Source organism: Branchiostoma lanceolatum, chromosome 5 (assembly GCF_035083965.1).
Source record: "Branchiostoma lanceolatum isolate klBraLanc5 chromosome 5, klBraLanc5.hap2, whole genome shotgun sequence".
In the NCBI taxonomy this organism is placed as follows: Eukaryota; Metazoa; Chordata; class Leptocardii; order Amphioxiformes; family Branchiostomatidae; genus Branchiostoma; species Branchiostoma lanceolatum.
This window is the reverse complement of record NC_089726.1, coordinates 23,479,229-23,504,206: the sequence shown is the minus strand read 5'-3', so window position 1 is coordinate 23,504,206 and position 24,978 is coordinate 23,479,229. Positions and strand designations below refer to the sequence as shown.

Sequence of the window (24,978 nt, the reverse complement as noted above, 5' to 3'; positions counted from 1 at the left end):
GCTTTCGGGACGTATCGGTCAGATTCGTGCATGTTCGGAAGATTTGAAATGATGGCTGGCCTCCAAGTGCTCAGATTTTCAATGAGTTCCCACCACACAATGACATCACATTTTTGCTCCATGATGGTCGATATACAATGGGATAGTGTTATCTAAACTTACTATGGATAGAACTCAGAAAAAAATTGATTTTGAATATATGACTTTCAGCGCCCTAATATTGCTTAGGTTGCCTTTAAGACCCTCTTTTAATTGACGCCCAGTGGAGGTCATCATACTGCAGCTGACGCACAGCAGATGGCGGTAACAATATTCAGGTGCAAATTGAAGCCAACCGAACAAACATCGTAATGCAACTCATACAGTCTGAAAACTGACGTATTCCTCTACTATTCAACAAAGTTTTCGCCTCGCTGACGTGCACAGAAGAATAAATACTGTAATACACTACTTTATACCTGAACTACTACATTGTATTGGGGCCGGGGGTCGTGGATAAATAACAAAGTTATTACACAACAATAAATACTGTGTTCTGCTACCTTTAACATACACAGATGCATGTATGCATGCACTCACACGCAAACATGCACAAATTCGCTAGATACATTAAACAGAGTAAGACAGACTGAATGGAAAACATCAAATAAATTTCCTGGCAAAACATAACCTTCTTGGCGAGGGTAAAAAGATGTGTAGCCTTGCAGCATGTGGAGAGTATCCTCATTATACACACCTCCTGTCTGCTTTTGTCAGTCTCTCGATGAGCCTCATTCAGCTCCATCCTCCACTCTATAGCCTTGTTGTCTGTTTTGTCCTTTTGTGCCTGGTATTTCATCTCCAACTCACGATTGGCTGCCTCAAATCTGTTGACTTCTGCTGTCAACTTGGTTGTCTCCTTCCTGGTTCTGTGCAGAAAAGCAAAATACGTTCATAGTATTACCAAAGAAGCCATCTTAACATTTCTGTGTTGAAGTTGTAGTCACTAACAAATGTAAATCTCACCTATCATTACAAATTGCCCTTTTTCAGCTCAGTGTCCAGAGTTATCACCAAGTGAGCATCATTTTACCTACAGTTGCATGCAAAATGTTTCAAAACCCTTGCAGTTTGGATATTTTGGCAAAATGAGGAACATTACAACTGCAGAATATTAAAAAATTATTCAACCACTCATGAGGGTCTGTCTTTAGTATTTAGTGCAGCACCCCTATATACATGTACATGTGTATATCAAAGCTGCAATGACCTGCTGCAGAGGGGAACAATAACCTGTCACAAGTTTCTGGTAGTGCTCCTTGGGACTTTTTTTCATTGAGAATTGTAATGAGCCTGGAAGGTTCTTGAGGGGCCATCACAGTCTCCAGACTCAAAGCCAGTTGAGAATTTCTGGTGGGATCTGAAGAATTACAAGAAGTTGTGTGACACACCTCAGTGACTTCCTGGGTCCCTCACTGAGGTGTGTTACACAACTTCTTGCACTAATATTCAAACTGCTGTCAAACCTGTAATACATGGAGTATATGCAGTGGGTCCACCTGACCATTCTGGCCACTTTTGTGTGGATTTTTCTCACTGACCAAATGTCAATGAACAGGGAACAGCCCTTACAACATCAAGGTATGGACCAAATAGACTACCCACCTGTTGAGGTCCTCTTCAAGAGCCTGTACCCTCTTCTTCAAACTACCACATTCTTCTTTGTAGGACATTTCTGAATAAAGATGACAGTAGTGGTTCAGACATATGTGACTAATATGTATCTATGATGGTATGAGGTAAGGCAAAGGGTAGGTGAGAGCAATGCTGGTAACTATTGCTCAGCAACACAGTGATACTGTCTTAAATCACAAGTCATGGGTGCCTAACTACAGTGTACATGACAGTCATAAATGTACCTTACCTAATATCTTAATCAAACTCTAAGCAGATGTTATGGTAGAAAATTTTAATGTTTTCTGATCTACTGTTTCTTTGTGACAGTGCTCTACCCCAACGTTTGCAGGCACTGGCTCATGGACGGGCACTTTTCAAAAATGGTGTTCCTGCCCCTCCCTTTACCCGTTTTAACAGCAATCTGAAGATACTATGGGAAATTGAAAGAAACAATCAACATAACTTTGAGAAAATTGTAGTGACCAATGGAAAGCACATCCTCATCAGAGTGCATGCAGGATGCAGGACCAGGATAATTAGCTAGTAGTATAATACTCTGCATGTAAGCACGTTTTTTTAAGGTAATATTTGACTGTTTGCAGATATGGAAGTAGACTACCATGCATCAGAACAAAAAGCAGATCAGAAAATGTTACGACTTTCTAACCTAACATCTGATTGGATACGTTGATGAAGGTTACATCTGATTGGATATCAAATTTTACTAGTATAGAGTTTGGTTGGTCAGGAACAATGCTGTACAGGAGGTACAGGTCAGGGTACATCCTACATGTACGAGGGAGGGTATTTTGAAGCTTTTCTTCAGAAAACCATTAACCATGAATTTTTACAGGGAACCTATAGTATGGGAAGACTACATGTAGGCTATACCCAATTTCTTCACCTGGAAATAGCTAAAAATTGTTCTGTTATTGTTTGTTCCCCAGTTGGGTATGCCTTAAACATACATTTGTACAGTGTTGATGCAAGTTGCGAGCTGGACATTACTGATAAAGTGAAAGATGTTTGTAGAATGAATGATGTCCACATAAATAGCCAATTTATAACAGTAACTGTTACAGTATGTACATGCATGGAATGTGACTACTCCCCAATCAGAGATTAGTGGAGAAGATCGTGACCTTTTTATCTCCGTTTTTGTCAGCCAACTCCACTAACTTAGTGGAGATGGGGATAAAAAGGTCATAGTCTTCTCCACTAACCTCTGCTTGGAGAGTAATGTGACTTACATAGTATTATTTCTGCATCAAATCTATATGTTACAGTACGTCGGGCTGTATGAGCATGTTGGTAATTTACGTGTACCTTTATTTCTGCCACCTTGCTCACTGTTCTTCCTGACTCTGTTGTCTTTGTTGTCCTGCATGACCTTTAACCTCTCCAGCTCACATTGACACTCCTGCAGTTGACCTGCGCATGACAAATCACTTCTGATTCAGTACAATATAATACATGTATGCATTGATTGCATGCACATGGAGTGGACGGTGAAATCACCACATTTATCTGCAGGGTAGCTTTGAAGTCCTCGACTAGTGACATACATTGTATTGCTGACATTCGTCAATGAAGGTTAGACATTCAGGTCTATATATCATATTTATACTACATTAGTGTACAATGTAAATCAAACAACTGGATAAAGTCTCCAATGTACAGAGGCAGACAATTCTGAAAATTGTAAATGAGTCTCTAAATACAAAATGTCGTTAATTTTTGTAAAAAAAAATGTCACTGAATTAAAAATGCAAATGAGTTTCTGAAGCAATGCTAAACATAATTTGAGTAGCTGTTGATGGCTGTGCATGATATTCAGTGGATGGGTATAGAGGTCGCAAAGATGAAGATCAAGTTTGATAATGGGCCTCCTAGCGGGTAGCAGAGCTTCAAAGTTTCAGGTCAAATTTTCTGGAGGTACATACCAGGTTAATGGTTTTTAAGTAGTGGCTAGCTCTTGGGGTTGGGAGTGAGTGGTGCAAGTTTGGGCTCCCTAGCAGCTTGTTTGGAACTGCAGTAAGCTGTTGGCATTCTTGTTGTTAGCTTTGGAAGGGTATAACTCCTGACCAGCAAATGTTCAGGGGTCCCACCGTTTGGAACAACTTAAATAAGACAATAAAGTTGAGTCCCTCTTTTGCTATTTTCAAGTGACACACTGACTTTATGATTACATGTGTGTATATAAATAACTCTACAATGTACTTTTTCCGAATTTGGTTTGTGTTTCATTGTTAACTACTTCTAGTTTAGCTTTACATCTAACGAAAATCCATGTATAATTGACGAATTTTGGGATCATTTCTTCATTGTACTGTATTCACACTTTATTGTTGCATTTATTTATTGCCAATCTTATTTCTCTTGTTTAATTGATTTATTTGATTTGTTATAAGTTGATTGATAATGTACATAAGGCAGGCTTTTATATATCATTAAGCACTTAGCTTTCGGCCTTCCCTGCACAGCACTGTTTTCTCAATTGTAATATTGATTGAATATTGATTTGATTTGAATGATAGATAAGAAAAGGTTATAATACCATAGTTGGTAAATGGTTGGAGTTTGGTACTTGCATCACTTGGCAAAGGTATGAGGTCGTGGAACTCTAGTTTTCAATAAAGAAACTGCACCACGATGCCAGAAACAAACCTACTTTTCTTACGTTAAATTGACTTTGTCAGAATAGAACATGGCCAAAGATCATAAACAGTTGGGAAACTGGGAATTAGAATCACATTTATTGGCGACGCTTTCAGGAAGAGCACTAAACACTAGTCTATTATATATTTAGTTCCAATGAATTCCGTACATCCCAGCTATGCCAGGTCGGTATTTCTGGAATTACTCGCACGCGTAGAAGAAGCCAGATTCCATGGGAGGTCAGATAAGATCTCCCGGGAGGATCAGCCTTCCGCCCTCTCCTCCGCTGTGATTTGGACTCCCGCATGCGGGGTTTGGCAAATTGTCTCTGGCTGCGCCGTGACTGGTACAAGGGAAGAACTCTCATAATCAACTTTTTTTCTTTTTCGGGATTTAGGGAAAGTCATGCATATTGAACTGTGGGGAAAGTACAAAATTAATGTGCATAGATTTGTATTCCTGATCGCCATACTAATCCTTGTGCGGGGCAGCCCATTTCCTTGACCGCTCATCTGGTTCTGCTTAGAAGTTACAGTCAACGATGTGTTACTACTCAGGACCAACCACTAGAAACTGTCTCTCTGCTAGAGCATTTCTCAGAATGGAACTCCGGGCAAATTAGGCTGTCTGAAGGATTGTTTGAACCAAGGATACAAATTCATCAATGAATTAGTGGAAAAGTCCAAATGTCAAATGTCTCTTGGCTGTCCAACAATAAGTAGACACATTTTAACCATTAGCCAAGCAGCCTGGCACCTTAGTAGCAGTGTGTCAAAACATAGCTTTAAAATGTTAATCATAAACACCACTTACATATAGCCACTCAATCGTCGCCATGGCAATAGGTTTAATCTTGTTCGATTTTTGAAAAGAACAGGTCCAATGCTCTCAACTCAAACAGTACTCCAGTGAAAAAAAACTTACAGTTCAAAAATCCCAGTTCAAAAATCTGTTTGTAATATTTTAAGACCATGGGATGGATTGGTGAAAAGAGAATGATACTTCATGGTAGTCGTCAGCTTGTTTACAGGCCATTTTGCTTCAATATAATATGTGCTGAAAATAATATCTTTGATTCATATTAATACAAAGAGAATCTTCGGGGATGTGGCCATGTTCTAAAACAGTTAGAACATGGCCTCGGACTCTCTGTGGGAAAATAGTGACTCCAAGGAAGCCCCTTGTGGGAGGAGCTTCACTATTTTCCCACAGAGAGGCCGAGGCCATGTTCTACATTGTAACTACGACATAGGAACAACACAAGGGTGTGTGTCTATCTTACCTCTTAGTTTCTCTGCTTCATTCTGGCTTTCCTTACTACTTTGCTGCGCTCTAACAAGTTGCTCTGGGAAGTGAAACCAACAAACAAATCATTGCCTGTTATTTCTCCCTTCACTTGACATATACACAGGGCTCGAAATGCAGGGTGCATGTGCACCTGTGTGCACCCAAAATTGGAGCTGTGCACCTAATTTTTGATTGTGGGTGAACTGGTGCACCTACATGTATATGTTTTTTTACACTATAGAGTAAAAGTACAATTGTACACTATAATACAGACTGATTATTCTTGGAATGTAAGTATCAGAAAGACGAATATTACCATTTCTTGCACTTTATTGAATGTATTTGTTTGAAATTTTGAAGTTATATTTTGTAGCTATAGAAAAACAGGTTTAAGTTTGTATGGTAGGTTAAGTAGTAGCGTTAAAATTTGAAATCATGTTTTGCTGACATTCAACTTCATTTCATATGGTGCACCCAAAATTCTTTCTGTGCACCTAATTATTTTGGTTGGGTGCACCAGTGCACCTATAGCTATCTCCAAAAATGAATTACAAGCCCTGTACATGTACATGTATTGTAGCATGACAATGAAGATCATACAACTCATGACTCTCTTGGAAAATTCCAAAGGCCTGGAGCTCCTAAAAAGGCTGAACAAGACAGGTTTTTCTTACCTTTTAGGTTTTTTGCTTCTTGATGATTTTCCTTGGATGCCCTCTCTTCCTCTATCAGCCGATCTAGTGGTGAGGGGATGCACAGTACATATCAAAACAACCAACTGAAGGTTTGAACTTCAAGGCAAAGATTAAGAGAGCATGTAATTTTTTTTCATCAACTCCATATTTTTCAAACGCATGGTTATTTATCAGACGCGTGTTGATTTACAAGATTGGATGAACACCAAAGAACAAACTTGAAATGAGATAGAAGACAGCTGGCCAAGACAAAACCTCAAATAATATACACTTAAGCCATGTCTTTTTCAAGTTAAAGATCAGGGCAATATGTGCATTTCCTGAACCTTTCTTTTTTGTTTCTGTCCTTTTGTTGTCTTCCCATGCAATCACTTTGGCTTTAGTTTGTCAAGTTTGAAAGGATATCAAGAACTTAAATCATTGTTAATTGTCACGAGAACATTCAGTATATTACATGTAAATGGCAAAGACAACCAAAAACGAACACACACACACAAATCTCAGGCAAAGCTGCATTATTGCATCATGTCAAATGTGTGAAGAATCACAAAATCAAATATTTCTTTGTACTGATCCATCTTATAATGCTCCTTTATGTTCTCTGCAAGGAAATTGTAGAAATAGACCACACCATTTTTTTTGTTAGAGAGGTGGCAAGATCAGTTGGAAGTGTTTGTAAGAAGGTCTATGAAGAACACCGCAGCCCAAGAACTGACCTCTCAGAGCAAGGATCTGTTGCTTGACATCATGTGCAGTGCCTTCAGCCTTATTAAGCTGGTCTGTTGTTTGCAAAGGAAAAAAAAGAGACAGAAGAAAAAGTACTAAAAGTGCACTTACATGTACAATAAACATGGTGAAGCTAATGTGGGATTTATACATGAACTACATGGAAGACCTCACTAAGTGAATTTCTTGGTTCTCTGGTATTTTCAGAAAAGTAAAGGAGCAGGTACATTGTAAGTGAAATAGAAACAAAGATTAACAGAAATAGCCATCCTGCGATTTGAGCAAACACTACCGCAGGAGCCACAAAGTCAACATTATCAATTTTGAAAATCAAATACATTGATAAATGGAAAATTTGTTATCTTAACAACACTCAAAAGTCATGGACTTTCTCCAACTGTTATTACCAGGATATGAGCATTTTCGGGTCAATTTATATCCTGAATGGTAAATGAGATAAAGCAAGCAAATCCAAGAACCAAGAAATCAAACTGATGTGGCCTAAAGTAAAACTAAACTGTGAATGTATTATACACAAAGGTGCAAGAGACGGGGACTGGTTAATTCATGGATAGATTCTACTAATAATATAAGGAGGGCATACAAAAGATAGAGTTGCAATCTACACATGGGGAAACAAACAAACAAACCAGCTTCACAACAATTGTCCAGGAGTACATTTGTGTAGGTTTGGACACTATTCTGTTTATGTTTTGAGCTGTACGTTACTTTACTATTAGTAAATCATTCATGAGGTAGCGTTCTGCACAAAAATGACCTTCAGGTTGGCAAAACAGATAATTTGTCCAAAGTAGAAATCAATCAATAAATGAAACAAAATTGATGAATAGCTCAGCAGTTGCGCTAGAAAACTGAAATCAGTCATGATAGGACCCCCTCCTTCAGAATCCAAGTCTGAGAGTACTACAGGAATTATCTTTGTTAGCTTGAAAGTTCATCTGAGCTGGTAGAAATTATTCTGACCGTAATTTCCCATTATTATAGACCCATTATTATATATAAAATTGGACCTACCCAAAAATTTGAATGTCCAACTTTGGAACTTGACAAAGAACTAGCAATAAATCACTTCTGTGACTCACTTGCAATACATTTTCTGCAACTTTTTTTTTTAACATGACGTCACAGAAGCTGCAGACTGCCCATTTCTTGACAAAAACTGGAGTTGGACAGTTGGAAATTAGGGTACATGTAAGACATAGTCCATTTCTACCTCCATGAAGGAGGGTCACCTCTTGAAGGAGGTATGATGATTGGTCATGTCCGTGTGTTTGCAGCAACATTGTATAACTCCTGATCCCTTTGATGCATTCCTGTACATGTACATGTAGTTTGGCATGTCGTCTGCTAGTATGCATGAGATGATGCATTGTTCTTTGCACCGTGCAGGTTGCCCTACATGTAGTTTTAAGGCCCTAATCTCAGGGCTGTGTACCTAAATGAAGCAGGCACATGTATGTGTAATGAGCTGTACAGAGCTAGTCCATCCTATGCTAGCTTTGGTTCGCTACTGTGATCATTTTCCTGCAGAATATTCTAAAAGGGAAGCAATTGGAGGAGCAAGCCGGAGCTGGCACAGGCTGGATACCAGGCTAGACCTGAACAACTGATCTTCTTTTGGGGGACTTTTTGTCAACGACTTCCCAACAAAATTTGGTAAAATGTTAGCATTTAAGCAGAATCCAAGACTGACTGACTGTGAAAACAGTTCATACATGGGTTTCCTGCTATGACCCCAACCGTGACCAATTAATATATTGTGCCCCCCAGTTCAAGCAATACTTCGTACATAATATATACAATTTTCAGTTGGAATTTGGGGCAAGTAATCATTGAAAATTCTGGTTGAAAGAAAATAGCATTTTTTTAATTTAAAGGTCCTCTTTAATATCCTTCATCTCATTCAGCATCAGGCACTGATTCACCCCCTGATGCACTGCACTACATGAGTTTGCAAAATATATGTACATGTAAGTTGTCCTTAAAGGGGCATATTGTAGAATCTGGTGGGCAAAAACTACAAATAGTAAGAATTTGAAAGATCTACACTAAGGTTCACATTTGTAACTTATTTGTTACTTATTTCCAACATATTCCCGTCATTTTGTCACATTTCCACCATTAATAAACGACGAAAAACGCAAAACGTGTAAAATCTGGTTCATTTACATATTAACTTGCGTCCCGCAAGTTAATATGCAAACAAGCCAGCGTAGAACGCTACGAGAAATCCGAATCGACCGTTATGGTCGGAGTTCGAGCGTCACAGGAAAATCACCACAAGTGAACAAACTTCAGAACGTCTGGCGTTCGATCGCGTGTTCGGAATGTTGGACAAGATGGCGGCCAATTCAAGCGGCGGCGGGGATTGCGTATATAATTTTTTTCAAGACGTTCGCACGACACCTCAAAGTCGCATCCGTACGTGATGAATATTGCTGTGCAGTGTAATAAGGTAGATTCAACTAATGATGTAGAAAAATAATCAAAAACAAAGAATTTTGTTTTGTGTTCATGTCACAATATGCCCCTTTAAGAAAATTATGTTATAAATAAGGAAAATTCAAAAGTTCAAACTATACAATCAACAGCACTAAGCTACTGTATCAAATATACATTGTATGTAACACGTGTTCTTTGGCAAAACAAAAGAGCTACTAACAGCATTGTTCCATGTCTGTGCCCCACAAAACTACTGTACCTTCTACAAAATTAATGTCTAGACTAAGGCCACACCAATTTAATTTCTTGGTTAACGGATTTTTATTTTCCCCGAAATTTTTTTTTAGAAAATTAGGGAAACAGAAGGCTGGGCTGAATTTTTTCCTAAAAATCCGTTAACCAAGAAATCAAATTGGTGTGGCCTAATGGCCAAGAATGATCCACCTAACTGTACCTTGTAGTTCAAAACAATGGTTGGAGCGCTCCCTAGCAATAGACTGGGCCTCCTGCAGCTGCTCTCGAAGCTGGCAGATCTCTTCCAGCCGCTGTCGGGTGTCACTCTGAGCTGCTGTCAACTCTGCTGCAAGATAAACATTGTGTACTTCTATGGTGGTCGGAGACCATCGGCTCACACGGAAATCCCTCAAAATCTTGTGCTGATCGAGCAAACACTGGGTGTTTGACGGCTGATAATGTCATTTACTTTAAAAGCTTGCAGACTCGTTGTCCAATCGTTTTCTGACCAATGTGACAGATTGTTTGAGGAGAGCCACACCTCGAGCACTTAAAAGAACCCACCACACTTATCAAATAGAGTAGGGGTCCTTCACGGTTTAAAATCTACAGCTGCACATGGGGCAATTGTTGCATTGAAGTCACTTTGGTGCCGAATGGCAGTCGCTCCAGACGCTCTCGATCTAGCCCCGCCAATTGTGCGCGCCGCAGCGGGTTTTAATAGAGTGCGATAAACAAAAATTCCATAGCCCATGGTTCAAGTTCCCAGACTTCTGTAAAATTCTGACTCCAGTTCCCCAGAATTCTTGGGAATTCTCGTTCAGATTCCCGAAATTCCCCAAAATTCTGACTTCGATTCCTGGAATTCTGGGGAATTCCGGCTCAGATTGTCAGAATTCCCCAGAATTCTCCAGAATTTGGCTAATCCCCAGGGGGTTATCAATGGCTGCTACGTATTCTTCACCTCATTTTCACCTGACATATGTGATATCAAGCCATTTGGGTTTAAGATGACTGAAATGTGGGAGGTAAGTCCCAAATTAAACCGGAAGTCCCAAATTAAAGTGGAGGCTGTTAGTTATTTATGATATCTAAATGTACCTGCACCTACATTTGTAACCTGCACTTGGTCATGGTAAAACTACATGTAGCTTGTGATACTAGGTTGATGCCTTGCATTGATGGTATAAAATGAAGTAGCACCTGTAGTTTACAAGATTCAAAATGCTATCACTGGGAATATCTTCAAAACATTGTTTTATCATCATCATTCTTCCGGATAAAAATACATTAATTTCAACAAAAGTTCAAAATATTCAGAAAACGACCACGACTTCAAAGAGCAGTTCAATGTTCAAGAATGTTCAAGAATATTAAAGAATGTACAAGAATGTTCAAGAATATTTAAGAATGTTCAAGAATATTCAAGAATGTTCATGAATGTTTGGTGCAGGCAATTTTGAATGTAGGAAAACATTATTTTGAGCCCTGTTATAAGTATTATGTAATATTGAAATGAATGATAATACATGTACAGTTGTATAGCAATTTTTTTCTACACATGTCTATAATTGATTATGTTTATTGTATATTGTGTGTACTATAAGGGGCTAAGTTTTAGTTGACTGATCTATGGAAAAATTGGAACCCTACTGTGAGGAAGACTGTTAGTTGAAAGCCACAGCACTGATGCAGAATATATTCAATGTAACAGTAGTGTGAAGCCATGCACTGGCCGTTCATATCTACTACTAGTAAATGGACGTAACATACCTCTAAGTTCCTCCAGTTCAGATTTGTCTTCAAAGCTGATGTCATTTAGACTTCCATTTTGTGTGGTCTTTTCTGTGTTAGAGGCATGCAGGAGAGACAGAGTGCTGGGTTACAGTCTGGGGGTATCATGAAGAAAGCACTTTTCCACACAACTTTTATGCTGTACTGTTTTTCAAAATCAACTTGATAAGATTATAATAAAGAAAACCAGATTCTGAAGGTTTTATCCTTGTTAGAACATCCATGGCTTGCATCGTGGCAAAATTGTCCATTTCTGTGCATTTTGACTGGCAGCAGCTTTTTAATATTTACAGGTTTGACTGTATATCTCATACGGAAGGACAAAGCAAAGATGTACCGGTATTATATATAGGATCATGAGAAAGGCAACTCGCAGAAGACATGTTACAGCACATCCAGTACATGATTTTGTACATGCCTACACGTACCCTCAGTCTGGAGACCAGAATTAGATGTACACTCCTCTGTGCCAGGCCTTATTAATCTGGCTTCCAGTTCTACAGATTTGGACGATCTATCTTCTGCTCTTCTTAATGTTTCTTTTGTTCCAATAAGCTCATCTGTACAGAAATGGCAATACATTACATAAATCAATCATAAAATGTATCATCATGATGCTAAACAATCTTTCTCTGACAAATTACAAACTCACCTCTCAATCTCAGTTCAGTTGTGCACCTGCTATCCAGCTGCATTTGCTCAGTCTGCGCACTGCTAGCGTTGTCGTGAACATGATTACTGAGCTCTGTGCCCATTGTCTCCTTCTGAACAAGGTCCTTCCTCAACCACTGCAAGTTCTGACGTTCAGACTGGGACAGCTTGTCTAGTAGAAGGAGGGGGTCCACACATTCAGCACAGTTTAGCAATTTAGAGGGAAAAGGGAACCTTAATGTTTCTTCCTGCAAAGCCTCGTCTTTGATTTTGACAAAAATAGAAGCAAATAGTTGAGACAGCAAATGATTTTTCCAATACAAGACGATTCTTATTAACTGCACATCCATTCTTACCTTTCAGCTGCTTTATTATCTCGTTTTTAGCTTCATTCTGGAGTTGAGATTCTTCTAGTTGCCCTGTGAATGGCAAAATTACAATACAATTATGAATTTTAGGTTGGTTACACACAGTACCTGTAGATTGCACAATCAAGCAAGAAAACATCCCATACAATATCACTTCTGTCACTCACTTCTGATCTCAGTAAGCGCTGACTCCACCAGTTCTTCTGCTCTGTCTTCAAAACTGGAGAGCTTTTCTGTTGGTGCAATGATTCAATGTCAGACATGTTACAGATGGGAACTTATCTCCTATTCACATCCTACAGTACATGTACATGTACATGTCCGGTCGGTAAGAATCATATCTGAGTTCCACGACTTCATATCTTCAACAAACAACTTTTCGAGTGATGTATGAAATATTTCTCAGTAACTATGCAAATAAGGTCCTCATTTGCATAAATTATATCAGTAAGTTTGATCATCTTCTCTAACATGTTCAAAGTAAATCTTAGCAAAGAAGGCTATTCTAGCATTTCCTCATGAATTATGTAAATGAGACCCTCATTTGCATGATTTATGTCTAATAATATCCACATTTACTTAACTTCTAATGCCACAAGAGAAAAATACCCATCATTTGCCAATATGGAATCACAGTATATTCTCATTAATTATGCAAGTAAGGTCTTAATTTGCATTGGTCTATCGATATTCCTCATTCTCAGTTACATGTACATCTATTATGGTCTCGGACCAGAGTTTCCTTTACGATTCTGTATGTAGGCTGACACTCACAGGCTGAGGGGCTACAAATCCCATAAGAAAAGTTGGACGTAAAATGTTATCATTTCGGCAAAATGCGGTTTGTTGCTGCTTTCCGATGTACTTCTCCATATCATCTGTTGTCACTTTATTTTGGGTAGATCATCTAGCCTTGGTAGAGATTTAACCAGGAGATGGTATTTGTGAGGGTAACGCCAAAGTGTTTATGGTTGGGGACAACTTGCAGTACAGTTCCTCCTAGGGTCACGGGAGGGATCAGTGTTGTTGGCGAATAAGTTTGGTTGGGATTGCATTCAGCTGGTGGAAAGGTCGTTGATATAGAGTATGACAATACATAATTCAGAAAGAACATCCTATTGAGTGAAGAAACACTTCCATGCAAGTTTGTGGCCGAAAGAATTCACTAGTCGAACACCAGAGCTGACTACGTACATGTAAGTCACAAAACAGGTACAGTGTGGGCTGAAATTTGCCTGACGTTGTGTAGACATGTCCAACAGTGTCCAACGTTGACAGGGGAATTTTGCCCTTTTTTTGTGACCCACTAACAAAATCTGTTACATGTAATATGATAAACTGAAATCAAACTTCCAAACTTTTGATCCAACTTTATTTTCTGACTGAGTGCAATCAACTTTTTGAGCCTTATATATCAATGTGGGGAATGTAAAAAAAGCTGTTGTGGGTGCAGCATATGGCATTTTAGGACAGCCATCATATTCATAGCTTGTTTCCTGTGCATTTTGATGCAGTAGAACTGTACTGTGGGGCATGCTTATATAGCTCCAAACAAAGGCTTCATTCTGTTATCACCGGGTTTTTTTAACACTTATCAATACAAGCTCACTCCTTACCCTCTAAGTCAGCGACTTGTTGGGCACTGGTGTTAGCGTCTTCCTGGGCTCTGTCTAGCTGACCTGTATGAAGGAGAAGAACAGGACTTAAGACATGTCACAGGAACACAGTGACCGACAGAAACTGGCACATGACAACTGCCTTCCACATGAGGCGTGCAAATGTATGCACCGTATCCTGGGTATATCATGGAAAGACTGAAGTGCTGTCTCATGCTTGCCTCCCAACCATTTTCACCCTAGGCCTGCTGAGGCGGTAAGCCACGTCCCTCGCATGGAGGATGGTCGAATCCCCAAAGACCTTCTCTACTGATCTCAGGAAAGATAAACACGGGGTGACCACAGCTGCGGTTCAAAGACGTGACTCTGCAAGAGAGACTTGAAGGCTCTTGACATTGACAGAGAACTGGGGGGACCTTGCCACTGACCGACCCAGCTGCAGGTTAACACTGTCCAGGCAGCTAAAATCAGGAGAAGCTAGACTGATGCACTGCACAGAAGAGAAGCGGATCCGGAGAACAGAACTTTGCAACACACCTGATGAGTCAGCTTACAGTGTGCCCTATACATGTATGTGGCATGTCATTCTCATATTGGACTGTTCAGCCACAGCAGTAAGGATCATAATATATATATATATATATATATATGAGAGAGAGAGAAAGAGAGAGAGAGAGAGAGAGAGAGAGAGAGAGAGAGAGAGAGAGAGAGAGAGAGAGAGAGAGAGAGAGAGAGAGAGATGGAGAGAGAGCCTGGATCAACTAACATTATGCCCTACCTTTGAAATCTTCCATCCTCTGTCTACTTTGCTCCAACATTTCTTCTTTCTCCAACAAAGATGCTGTCAGGAAAATGACAATCTTAAGAACCGTGCATAGATAAATACCAACTCTACAAAAATGTGTGGGAAAGTCACTGTTTGCTAAAATTATAGGAAAATTATAAACAAGACACTGCCTTACTTTTAAAGTGCACAATTTCTTTCAATCTGTCTGTTGTCTCTGTCAGGTCCTGAGATGTGAGGGCATCTACAAAAGGATAGCCATAATACAATTCACCAATTGAGGCAAACTTGTCATATTTTACTGTTTTTGTCAATATCCAACAGTGTAGTGAAAAGCAGGGTTTATATCTCAGTCTAAGTATATATTGCCAAACTTATCAATCCATGAATGAACCCCAACACTACCACATGATCCAAATCTTCTTTCTTCAATTTCGGAAAAAAAGGAAATGGCGACCAGAGAACAAATCAATAAAATTGGTGAAGGCCTATCAAAAATTTACATAAGGCCACAATCATGTACAGCAAGTAAATTTTTTGGATGACATCCTCTGAATATTCCAAATCTAGTGTGCATGGGCAAAACAAAACAAGACACCTAACGTTGCATTTTCATACTTGAATACCAAAGAGCATGTAAGAAGAATCAAAGCGATGAAACATGGTATCACAACCAACAAGTTTGTGTATTCCTGTGTTCATTTAACAGTAAGTAACACTGGTGTCAAGATTAAAATCATTCTAGATCCAGGTTTGTATAGCACATCAATAATAGAGAAAGGATGCAGAGACAACGCTTCTGGGCACGGGGTTCTCCTAAGGAAGACTGTGACTACATGATGCTGGCTCTGCTCACTCCAGCTGAATTTCTCAGTGCTATTACTGTCCTCACTGTCTGACTAAACGATTGTGCCTCAGAAACACCCCGTCTTTTCATACTGTCTTCAACCCACAAAAGTCTACTCAAACTGACATGAATTACTTCATCTTTAACTTAGTAACCATGTTATCGGATTTGTTAGTAGTTCACTTAATTTAAGAATAACATATCAGATTACACGTTGTTGATAATAATGGCACAGCAATTTCAGACTAGTTACAAGTTTGGTATGATGGCTGCACTGTGTCTTCCTATAAGTTGGAGACAATCAGTCATGGAGTAATCTTACTACAGCTTGCATACACAATAATTGTCCGGATTTTCACCATTACTACACATGCAAATGCCTTTTTACGGCATCTAAAATGTTTGTTGTGATAGAACTGACAGACGTTTGGGACATGTTCCATTTTGGGAATGTTGATCATTGCCAAAGGGTAAAAAGATTGATTTCTTGTTTTATATTTTGAAATCAGGCGTAAATCAATGTGCTGACGTCATCCAAAATATTCACCTGCTGTGGCCTAACAGTACCACTCTCAGACTGGTTAACATACTGACCAGTCATGTTCACATCTGCAGGCAGTATTTCAAGCATACACATGACAATGACACTGACCTGTAGAGGCATCTGCCATCTCCACATTGTTGAGGTAGTCAAGTTGTACAGTGATGGGAACTACAATTGAGGGGTGACAGAATTATTACAGCAAGAAAGTTTATACTGTATTCAATTTGATATATAACATTGTGAAAAAAGGATTTAACATAAAGTTTGTTCCAACACGAAAAAGAGGGCCAAGCTCAGTGCCACCCGAGGTGTCCTTTCTAAAAGGGATGGGGGCTGTACTATGTCACCCACTTCCAACACCTTTGACACATTGCTCACGTTGCGTTTCCAGGAAGGTCACATGCTAGTCACATGTTTTCAGCAACAGTATTTTTGTTAATGCTGCTCTTGGGAATATACATTCTATGCTGGTAAGGCGACCACCTCCCAAAAGCGACCATCTGTCCAAGGTGACCACTTTTTCTGGCCCCCCTGGAAATTTCATCATAGACACACGCATTAAGGTAGGTATAACTAAGCCATAAATGTACTCGACTTGGCGCAACTTGTGACACAACTATCGCCACCTATAGGGGTGCAACGCATGGCACCACTAGCTATATACATGTAGGGGACTAAACTCGAGATCTTGAATTCATCCACCCGGAAGCGGCAGCACAAAGCATAATACAAAATCGGCACTGACAAACAAGAGTTACCTACATTGTGCATATATCTAACCAGCAGAGGTGGTAGCGAAGCGCATACTTAATGAATTTTGTTTAACGTTTAACTTATCGTGTATGGGTAATGATTGAAGCCAGCAATCATTATTTTGTCTATGACCATTTAAATCAATAACAATTCTTTAATTTGCTGTTACAGGACCAGTCCTGGTTATGGGGCTGAGAATTATAACAAATCGCTAAAAATGCGTGACAGTACTAATGGTATCACAAAATCATATGATATGTATGATTTATCTTTGTACAACAGATTCTGAAATACCCGTTTTTGTAACTTACTGTTATCTTGCTGAATGTGATACATGTACTTAGAACACATACTATCTCATCTTGCGTCCATGATTTTATCGCGCCATTACTGTCAAGAATTTGTAGCGATTTGTAACAGCAAATGAAACAGACTTTTATTGATTATAATGGCCATAAACAAACCAATGATTGCTGGCTACAATTACTACGTACTACCCATACACTATAAGTTAAACATAAAGAGAATGGCAAAATCGCCAGAAGATACTGGAACGTGTTTCGTAAATATGGGCTTACCGTATTTCTTCTAATAAAGGACGCACCCCAAATAAAGTGCGCACCCCCGATTTGGGCTTCACCGCAACCCCAATCACGCCAGCTGAGATACTTCACAGAAAAACCTTAATAAAGTGCGCACCCCCGATCTGCCGCCGATCGCTCGGCCCGTGTCTCCAAGATGTGACCACGCCCCGGTATTCGGCACGCTATGAAGTCCTGGTGTCTTTCTTAATCGTTCCATTTTCAAGGAATTTTCGGGAAAACATTACCATTATTTGGGGTCAACACTCAACCCTCTACTCCGCTCAAATTTTGAGTAAAAAGTTTTGAAGTTTAAACGTCACGCTGAGAACCTCGCGCCAGGATATCTGACAAACTTTGTTGATATTGAAGGACCAGACGACGATCCGCTTGATTTCTACCGGGCTAGTCAAAGACAAACGTGTAAAACGCATTTTGAGATAAAATAAAAGTTCGTCTCTCGGCATTTATGCCGCAAAATACAGCGTTGCATTGACAAATCATTTCATTTCGCCGATCGCCCGCCGCCATATTGTTTAAATTCTGCTGCCCCAAGATGCATTTCGCGTGTTACGTAATCCTCATCACATGATCGCATTACGCGTCTCTGATTGGTTACTGCTGCAGCTAAAGGCGGGAATTTTGCAGCCGAAGTGCATCATGGGGCAGCAGAATCGCGGTCCAAGTTTTTTCTTTGTCTGAAATGTTACACATGAAAACGCAATAAAAACGCGGTTTTATCGACTACATAGCAATATTATGGTGAAGAGAATGCAAAACCAAAAGATGTTTTCGGGAAAGCATACATTTATTTGCGGATTGATGGTGGCCTTTTGCGTAATTTTAGCGATAAATGAACCCGGAAGTGTGCCGAAAGCGGCGTGGGTTTTCGCGTTTTATACGTCAAAACAAAAACAAAACTCCCGCTGAAGCGAACTCTGGAACATTTCAGATTCTAGCTATTACGTTTTTGATAGATAATATCTACAGATACGCATGATGTGCCCATATTTGCAGCCGTGTGGGTGGTTAGGAAATTATTGACGTCGCAAGCGGCGTAGTACAAGCGGCGTGGGGTACGGAATTATGGCCGGCCCGACACACTGAAATAGTCGCGCGGTTGAAAACACCCAGCGTTATTTGGTGTCTCATAATTTGATATTTAATATCGCTAAATCAATTATTTTTATATCTAGAATACCTTTTCAAAAATTTACGTATGATGTAGCATCGTTATCTTGTAAACATAAGAACATGAATAAGAACAGAACATGCATAAATTATCGTTGCGTGTCGGCGACGCGACGGGGCTAGCCTGCTGGGGTAATAATCGGTGACTTCCTGACTTACGTCGCGATTTCTCTCGAGAGAAAACCTAAATAAAGTGCGCACCCCGACTTTGGCTTTGACCTGAAGCCTCATCTTGAAGGTTGAAATGTCAAAAAAGTGCGTCCTTTATTAGAAGAAATACGGTATAAAGCAGCCACCTCTTGTTTGTGCCCCTACAAATGTACGTAGCGATAGTTGTGTCTCCAGTTGCACCACCACCTGACTAACGTGACTGCAACCAGTACTGTTAGGCAACTTCATGATCATGACTTGTTACATTTTCACTGCCTGAGATGACCATGTGATTTGTCAGGATGTGCCCACAGTAATTGTTTACAATAACTGGCAAGAAATTGTGGTGAAATTTGACAATTTGTGTTCATACGTTATCTATCTGTATTCAGCAATTCTTTCCCACACCCAGAAGTAGGCACCATGCAAATGTGCAGTGTCAGATCAGCAATCAAGGAAGCAGCGATGAAAAAAGTTTGAGAATAAGTTGAAATAGAAATAAAATACCAAATTCCAATATCAGCACCATCTTAAATGTTGACCAGTACATTGTCAAGTTTTGCATTGAAGAAATGCTGCTTACTCCAATTCTGTCAAAACATGTGCACATTCTCATGTCCTCAAACCAAGATAGCATACAGTTACAACAAAGGTATTTAGTGATCAGGCCTCGAAATTAACTTTTTCCCCTACTGTCCCAACATTGTCCCAAAAGTGGATTTCAACTGTCCCGAAAGTGTCCTGAAGTGTCCCAACCAGGGCCAAAGATGTGAACTTAGTGTCGAGTCTGCATTCAGTTCCAGAGGTTCATGTTCAGGTTTGGACCTATACTCAAGTCAGAACCTGAGCCCAAGCCAATCTGTGTTAGAATTTTTTTTTAGTTACATGTATATACAAAATTTTGTATTGTAAAATCGAAAATTGCATGAAATTTGAAAAATAAAATACATACAAAGGTATATACACTCAGTAGTAAACACAAGTTTCAACAAAGTTAACAACCAGAAATATTGTTAACAACCTGAAATAATGTATCTTAATAGGTTATAAAAGAAAAAAGCATAATTCTGCAGAGTTTAAAGACTTCATTGATGCGGTGGCTCTTGGGGAGGTAGAATAAATCCGAAAATGTTTGATTTCTAATCTTGCAGGGCAAACCTTAATCAAGTAAATGAGGTTTGACCATCCCTCTGTTGACCCCCTGTCAGGGGAGCAGACATGTGCCACAGCCTGGCTGGGACAGGCTTTCCTTTCACTTTGCTGAGTGATAAATGATGATTGATTTTGAGAAGACTAGTACCACACCAAAAACAGTGGGTGGGACCAGTATACAGTTTCACAAGGGAGGAGCACAGTGGCACTCAGGAGCCCTGATTGTCCCAAATATGTCCCAAATTGATTATTGAGTTGTCCCGGGTCAAATTTTGGTGGCCCCGGGACATAGGGACATAGTTAACTTCGAGCCCTGGTGATTATCAGTATGTAGGTCACAGTTAATCTGATTGTGTTCAGCAGTATCTAGAAAGATCAAGCTGAAAAAGGAAAACATTTGGAATGCCTAATATCTGTCTTGAGCATACATTTGTATTGCCAGGTGCCCTGTGGTCTCACGAGTCACATCAGGGGTTCCTTCCCCTCCCTCCTTGTCTAGCACTAACCTGTTTATAGCAAGACATGATTGTACTCTTGCTCAGCAACTTCAAGTTCATCTTGAATAGGCCAGTTTGACTGTTTTTCCAAATGTACATCATTTATAAATGTAGCGGCAGACAAATTACATTTTTAGAAGATGAAAACAATGAAGTTTGAAGTTCAGGAACGTACTTGTTATGTCTGGTTCATCATCCTCGTTGTTGTTCTCAGCCGAAATGTCCACTTGAACTTCTGTGGTTGAAAAGAGATGGACCAACTGTTAGTTATGTTACACATACAAATCATGCATACCACTTTACCAGGTCCGGTATTTGCACTTCGATACTTTTAAGACATCAAAACATTGGAAATTTGTCATAACTTTTGACAATAAGTCATGGTTTTATAATGAACAAAGTTCTTATTCTGGTGAAAGAAATGGGCTGTAGTAGTGTACGCAACTGTGTATACACAACTGTGAATATACTGCAACTGTTCTATTGTTATTAGCTACAAAAGACCCCTCTTAGTTCTTGACATAAGTCTGATCTGTGAATGTGCATCAATATACAAGTCAAACTTTAGGTTGATTCTTGTGTGACCTTATATCAAGCTGGTATGGTGACACAATAAACATGTCCTTTTAGAAAGTTACAGTGTGGATGTATCATTCATGTAATTGTTTTTAATATTCCAATATAAAACAAGAGTTCCGCGACCTCATATCTCCATGAACTATTCTGTTAATGCAAATAACTCACACATTTACATAATATATGCTTGGTTATGAACACCTTTATCTTACTTACACATGTCACAACATTGACAGACCTATCATCTACCACTCAGGTCAATTGTGGCGCCTTTGCATCAATTATGCAAATTATGAATTTTTTTGCATGATTGTTATCCCTTGATGTTGATGGCCCAAAACTACACCACTTCTTTATTACATCACAAGCTATCTGTCACCAAAAATCAAGACCATAGCACGTCCAGGTAAAAAGATACAAAAAAACGAAGTTCTGCTGCAGTACCAAGGTCACATACCAGGGGGCTCAAAATCAACATTGATGTTCGGCTTGACAACACCCGCCCACATATCAAATATCATCATGATCCATCAAGAGGTTCTTGAGTTATGCTGACTAGAGTAATCCGGAAACACAAACAGACAAACAAACAGACAAACAAACAGACAGACACACCCAAAACTATATCTCCATTTTTCATGGAGATACTTAAGATAAAGTATAGACTAATGATAGAAGGACATTGAATTGAGTCTTAATTGTCTCTCATGCAAGCGTTGGAAACTAAAAACTGAGTTACTCAGGAAATTTGTACCCACTACATGACTTTAATTTCTTCCCAAAAGGAAATCAACGAGATTTCGGTGCACGTTTTTGTGGGATTTTATGCGGTCCAAACTATGCAAAGTACAAATGGGGGATATAAGCACTGACACTAAATGTTCTGAATTCACCGGTCAAAAAACTAATAGATGCAAAATGAATAAGAATCTAGCCAAAATAGTAACTGTAGTTTAGTATTCACTATTTGATTGTGTCCAAATGTCCACAACAATATTTTCTACACATGACAGGAATTGTCCAAAACTTTAAAAATTAAGCAAAACAAGAAAAAATATTTTTGGTAGTGTACTACAGTATTTCACCTTAGAGGGGCAAAATGTACCACCAAAGATGGCATACCTATATTGCAATAGAGGCTTAATTTATTATCATACATGTAGGCTCAAACCAACCTGAGCCTCACGTTGGTGCATGACCCTGAGCTGACCCCGGGAAATTCAAAATGGCCGCCATAATTGGCAAGAGGTCTATTCAGCACTGTCTAACGTTACATTGTGTACCATGTCAGATGTACTGCTACCGGGTATGTTGATTTTCGATAAAAGTTTGAGTTTGAGTTTAAGCTTTATTTCCAGCTATTAGTGTATTGCAAGATTGAAGCTCATGTTATGTAACATGCAGTTTAGCATCTCACACACCTTTACAAAAGGACTGTGCATTTGTTAAGAACATAAGTCGGACTAGTAGCCTCCCAGTTATCACATGACAGTTCATATAATATCACATAACAGAATTTATTTCAACTTCCCAAAATGTTATCAATTTCAACAAAGTTTATTTCAGGACTGGTGTATCTACAGTACTGTACAAAAAAATTATGGTACATGTACATGTAGTACCAGGATGAGTTGGTTGTCTGCCATGGAGTGTTTAATGTTTGTTTTTGTCAAGCAAAAAATTTGAATAATCATAATCATTCTTCATGTTATGCAATCCCCTGTCTTTATCTCAGACTTCTCACAAAATTTTCATTTTTACTTCTTTTCTCCCTGTCCCTCCATATTTTTCCTGAAAATATCCCAGAACCAACAAATTGAGATAAAAAAAATTGTACATGATTTTGCAGCTACATGTACATGTATAAATCTGTATGATAACAGCTAACATACCCTGGTCTTCTACTGGCCTCTCTCTCTGCGAGTCTTGATTCTGCTCCAGTCGTGCTGAAAAAAAATAATGTAAACAGTTATAAACACATAAACATACATGTCAGCAGTTTAGTTTAGTAAAAGCTTCAAGATTAGTAAATAAAAAATAAGGTGAAGCAAAAGGCTGATATAACTAGAAAGGTAATACTAACATTTTCGAGAAAATGCAGGATATTTCCCTCCCATTAATAAAGGAAGTATGAAATGGCGTTATTGTTTATTCAAGCTACTTATATGTCCAATATGAAGTCCCTACCATCTACCATAATATGGAGTTTCTGCATCAACTAAGCAAATGAGGTCTGCATCAACTAAGCAAATGAGGTATGACAACAATGCCATGATACACATAGCATTTAATTTAATGGATGACATCCGCACGCGCATTGTTTTCCGCCTGTTCTCCAAAAAAATTAATCACCCCGGAACTTGCTGACTTATACTAGTATTGCCGCAAAATGAATGGAATGAAATGGCCATTTAATCATTATGATCTGATTGGTGGATAGTACAGTGTATCAGGTGGGTACATGTATGTGACATTCCTGGTCAGGAGTACACATTCCTGTGAACCCATGGGACATTCCTGCCCACTAGCATTCCTTTGGTCCATTGAGGCATTCTGGAATTCCTAAGTGAACATTCCTGAGCAGCAGACTTACATTTCTGTGGACACATTCCTTTACAATCCCTAGAATTGTTGCAGACTGCACACAATACTATTACCATTAGGCTTGCCCATTAGGCATTGCCAAAAAACATTAAGGCTTTACTTTTCATGGCTGATAGCTGTTCTTTGCTGAAGTCATTTTCAGCTTGAAGGGCCTCTAGCTTAGCCAAGAGATTCTCTTCTTTGCTTGACAAGTCCCTTATTCTCTTCTCTAGCTCCTCTTTGTCCTGGTTAGTCTTCCGTGTTGCATCCCCATGTTTTCTTTCTGCATCCCTCATCTTCTCAGAAAGTTCTTGTAGATCTTTCAGCTGCGGGACATTAAGGTGGTAGTTAGTCTGCATTCATAGATGAATAAGAAAATCTTGCTCCAAAGCCTTGATTTTCAATACAAAGAGGCCAAGACTTAGTGAACTTCTAATACCATCTTCACAAAATATATGTTAAAAAAAAGAAACTACATTATAATTTTGTACCATGGGGCCCAAACGTAATCTACAACCAAAAAATTCTACAAACTAGAGTTCCACAGCCTCATGCCTTTGCCGACTGATGTTAGCCCTTTTGAGTGACTATCAAAAATGCTTCTCATTCATTCTGAAAATAAGGTCCCCATTTCCATAAGTCATATCAAGTGATCCTTTTCTCTACCCAAATAACACAAGTTTTATATAGTATGGAAGTCTTAGCTTAGAAAAGGCCATTGTAGCATTTCTCATAAATCATGCAAATTTGCATGATTCATGGCTAATAATGTCCACATCTACATGTACATAACTTCCAAATGTGGCAAGAATGAAATCCCCATCATTTAATATGGAATTATTAATAGTATTTCTGTATCTGTATCTATACATGTATAGCCGGTATAATCGTCATTAGGCGTAACACACCAGCTTCGCAGGCACGCAGCGCAGCAGCAGCTGGTCATATTACACGGTCTGTTACACCTATCTCAACATCAATCATGCAAATTAGGTCTTCATTTGTATAATCAATATTCCTCTCCTTCTCAGTAACATATGTAACATGTTTGAAAGTCCTATAATGGAATGCAGCATGTATGAACTTTCCTTATTACCTTCGCCGAGAAGGTTATGCAGAGGGTAGCGTTTGTATGTATGTATGTGTGTATGTATGTAATGTACAGCATAACT

General features: G+C 39.1%; 1 protein-coding gene across 9 annotated transcripts in view; it reads right to left on the bottom strand.

Annotated features, from left to right (window-relative positions):
- LOC136435772 (sarcolemmal membrane-associated protein-like) overlaps positions 1-24,978 on the bottom strand; it is a 54,862-nt gene that overhangs the window by 6,041 nt on the left and 23,843 nt on the right. For 2 of the 9 annotated variants that reach the window (XM_066429486.1, XM_066429488.1), the window contains exons 8-26: positions 23,928-24,132; positions 23,116-23,169; positions 20,823-20,882; positions 16,432-16,491; positions 15,111-15,176; positions 14,927-14,989; positions 14,149-14,211; positions 12,700-12,765; positions 12,521-12,583; positions 12,166-12,336; positions 11,942-12,073; positions 11,493-11,564; positions 9,940-10,065; positions 7,013-7,075; positions 6,276-6,338; positions 5,597-5,659; positions 2,983-3,087; positions 1,645-1,714; positions 737-908 (exon numbers count right to left, since the gene is read on the bottom strand). In XM_066429486.1, coding sequence (XP_066285583.1) covers positions 737-908; positions 1,645-1,714; positions 2,983-3,087; positions 5,597-5,659; positions 6,276-6,338; positions 7,013-7,075; positions 9,940-10,065; positions 11,493-11,564; positions 11,942-12,073; positions 12,166-12,336; positions 12,521-12,583; positions 12,700-12,765; positions 14,149-14,211; positions 14,927-14,989; positions 15,111-15,176; positions 16,432-16,491; positions 20,823-20,882; positions 23,116-23,169; positions 23,928-24,132 — 1,737 coding nt within the window. The remainder of the gene's footprint in view (positions 1-736; positions 909-1,644; positions 1,715-2,982; positions 3,088-5,596; positions 5,660-6,275; positions 6,339-7,012; positions 7,076-9,939; positions 10,066-11,492; positions 11,565-11,941; positions 12,074-12,165; positions 12,337-12,520; positions 12,584-12,699; positions 12,766-14,148; positions 14,212-14,926; positions 14,990-15,110; positions 15,177-16,431; positions 16,492-20,822; positions 20,883-23,115; positions 23,170-23,927; positions 24,133-24,978) is intronic. The other 7 variants (XM_066429487.1, XM_066429489.1, XM_066429494.1 and 4 more) reach the window with 7 other exon arrangements.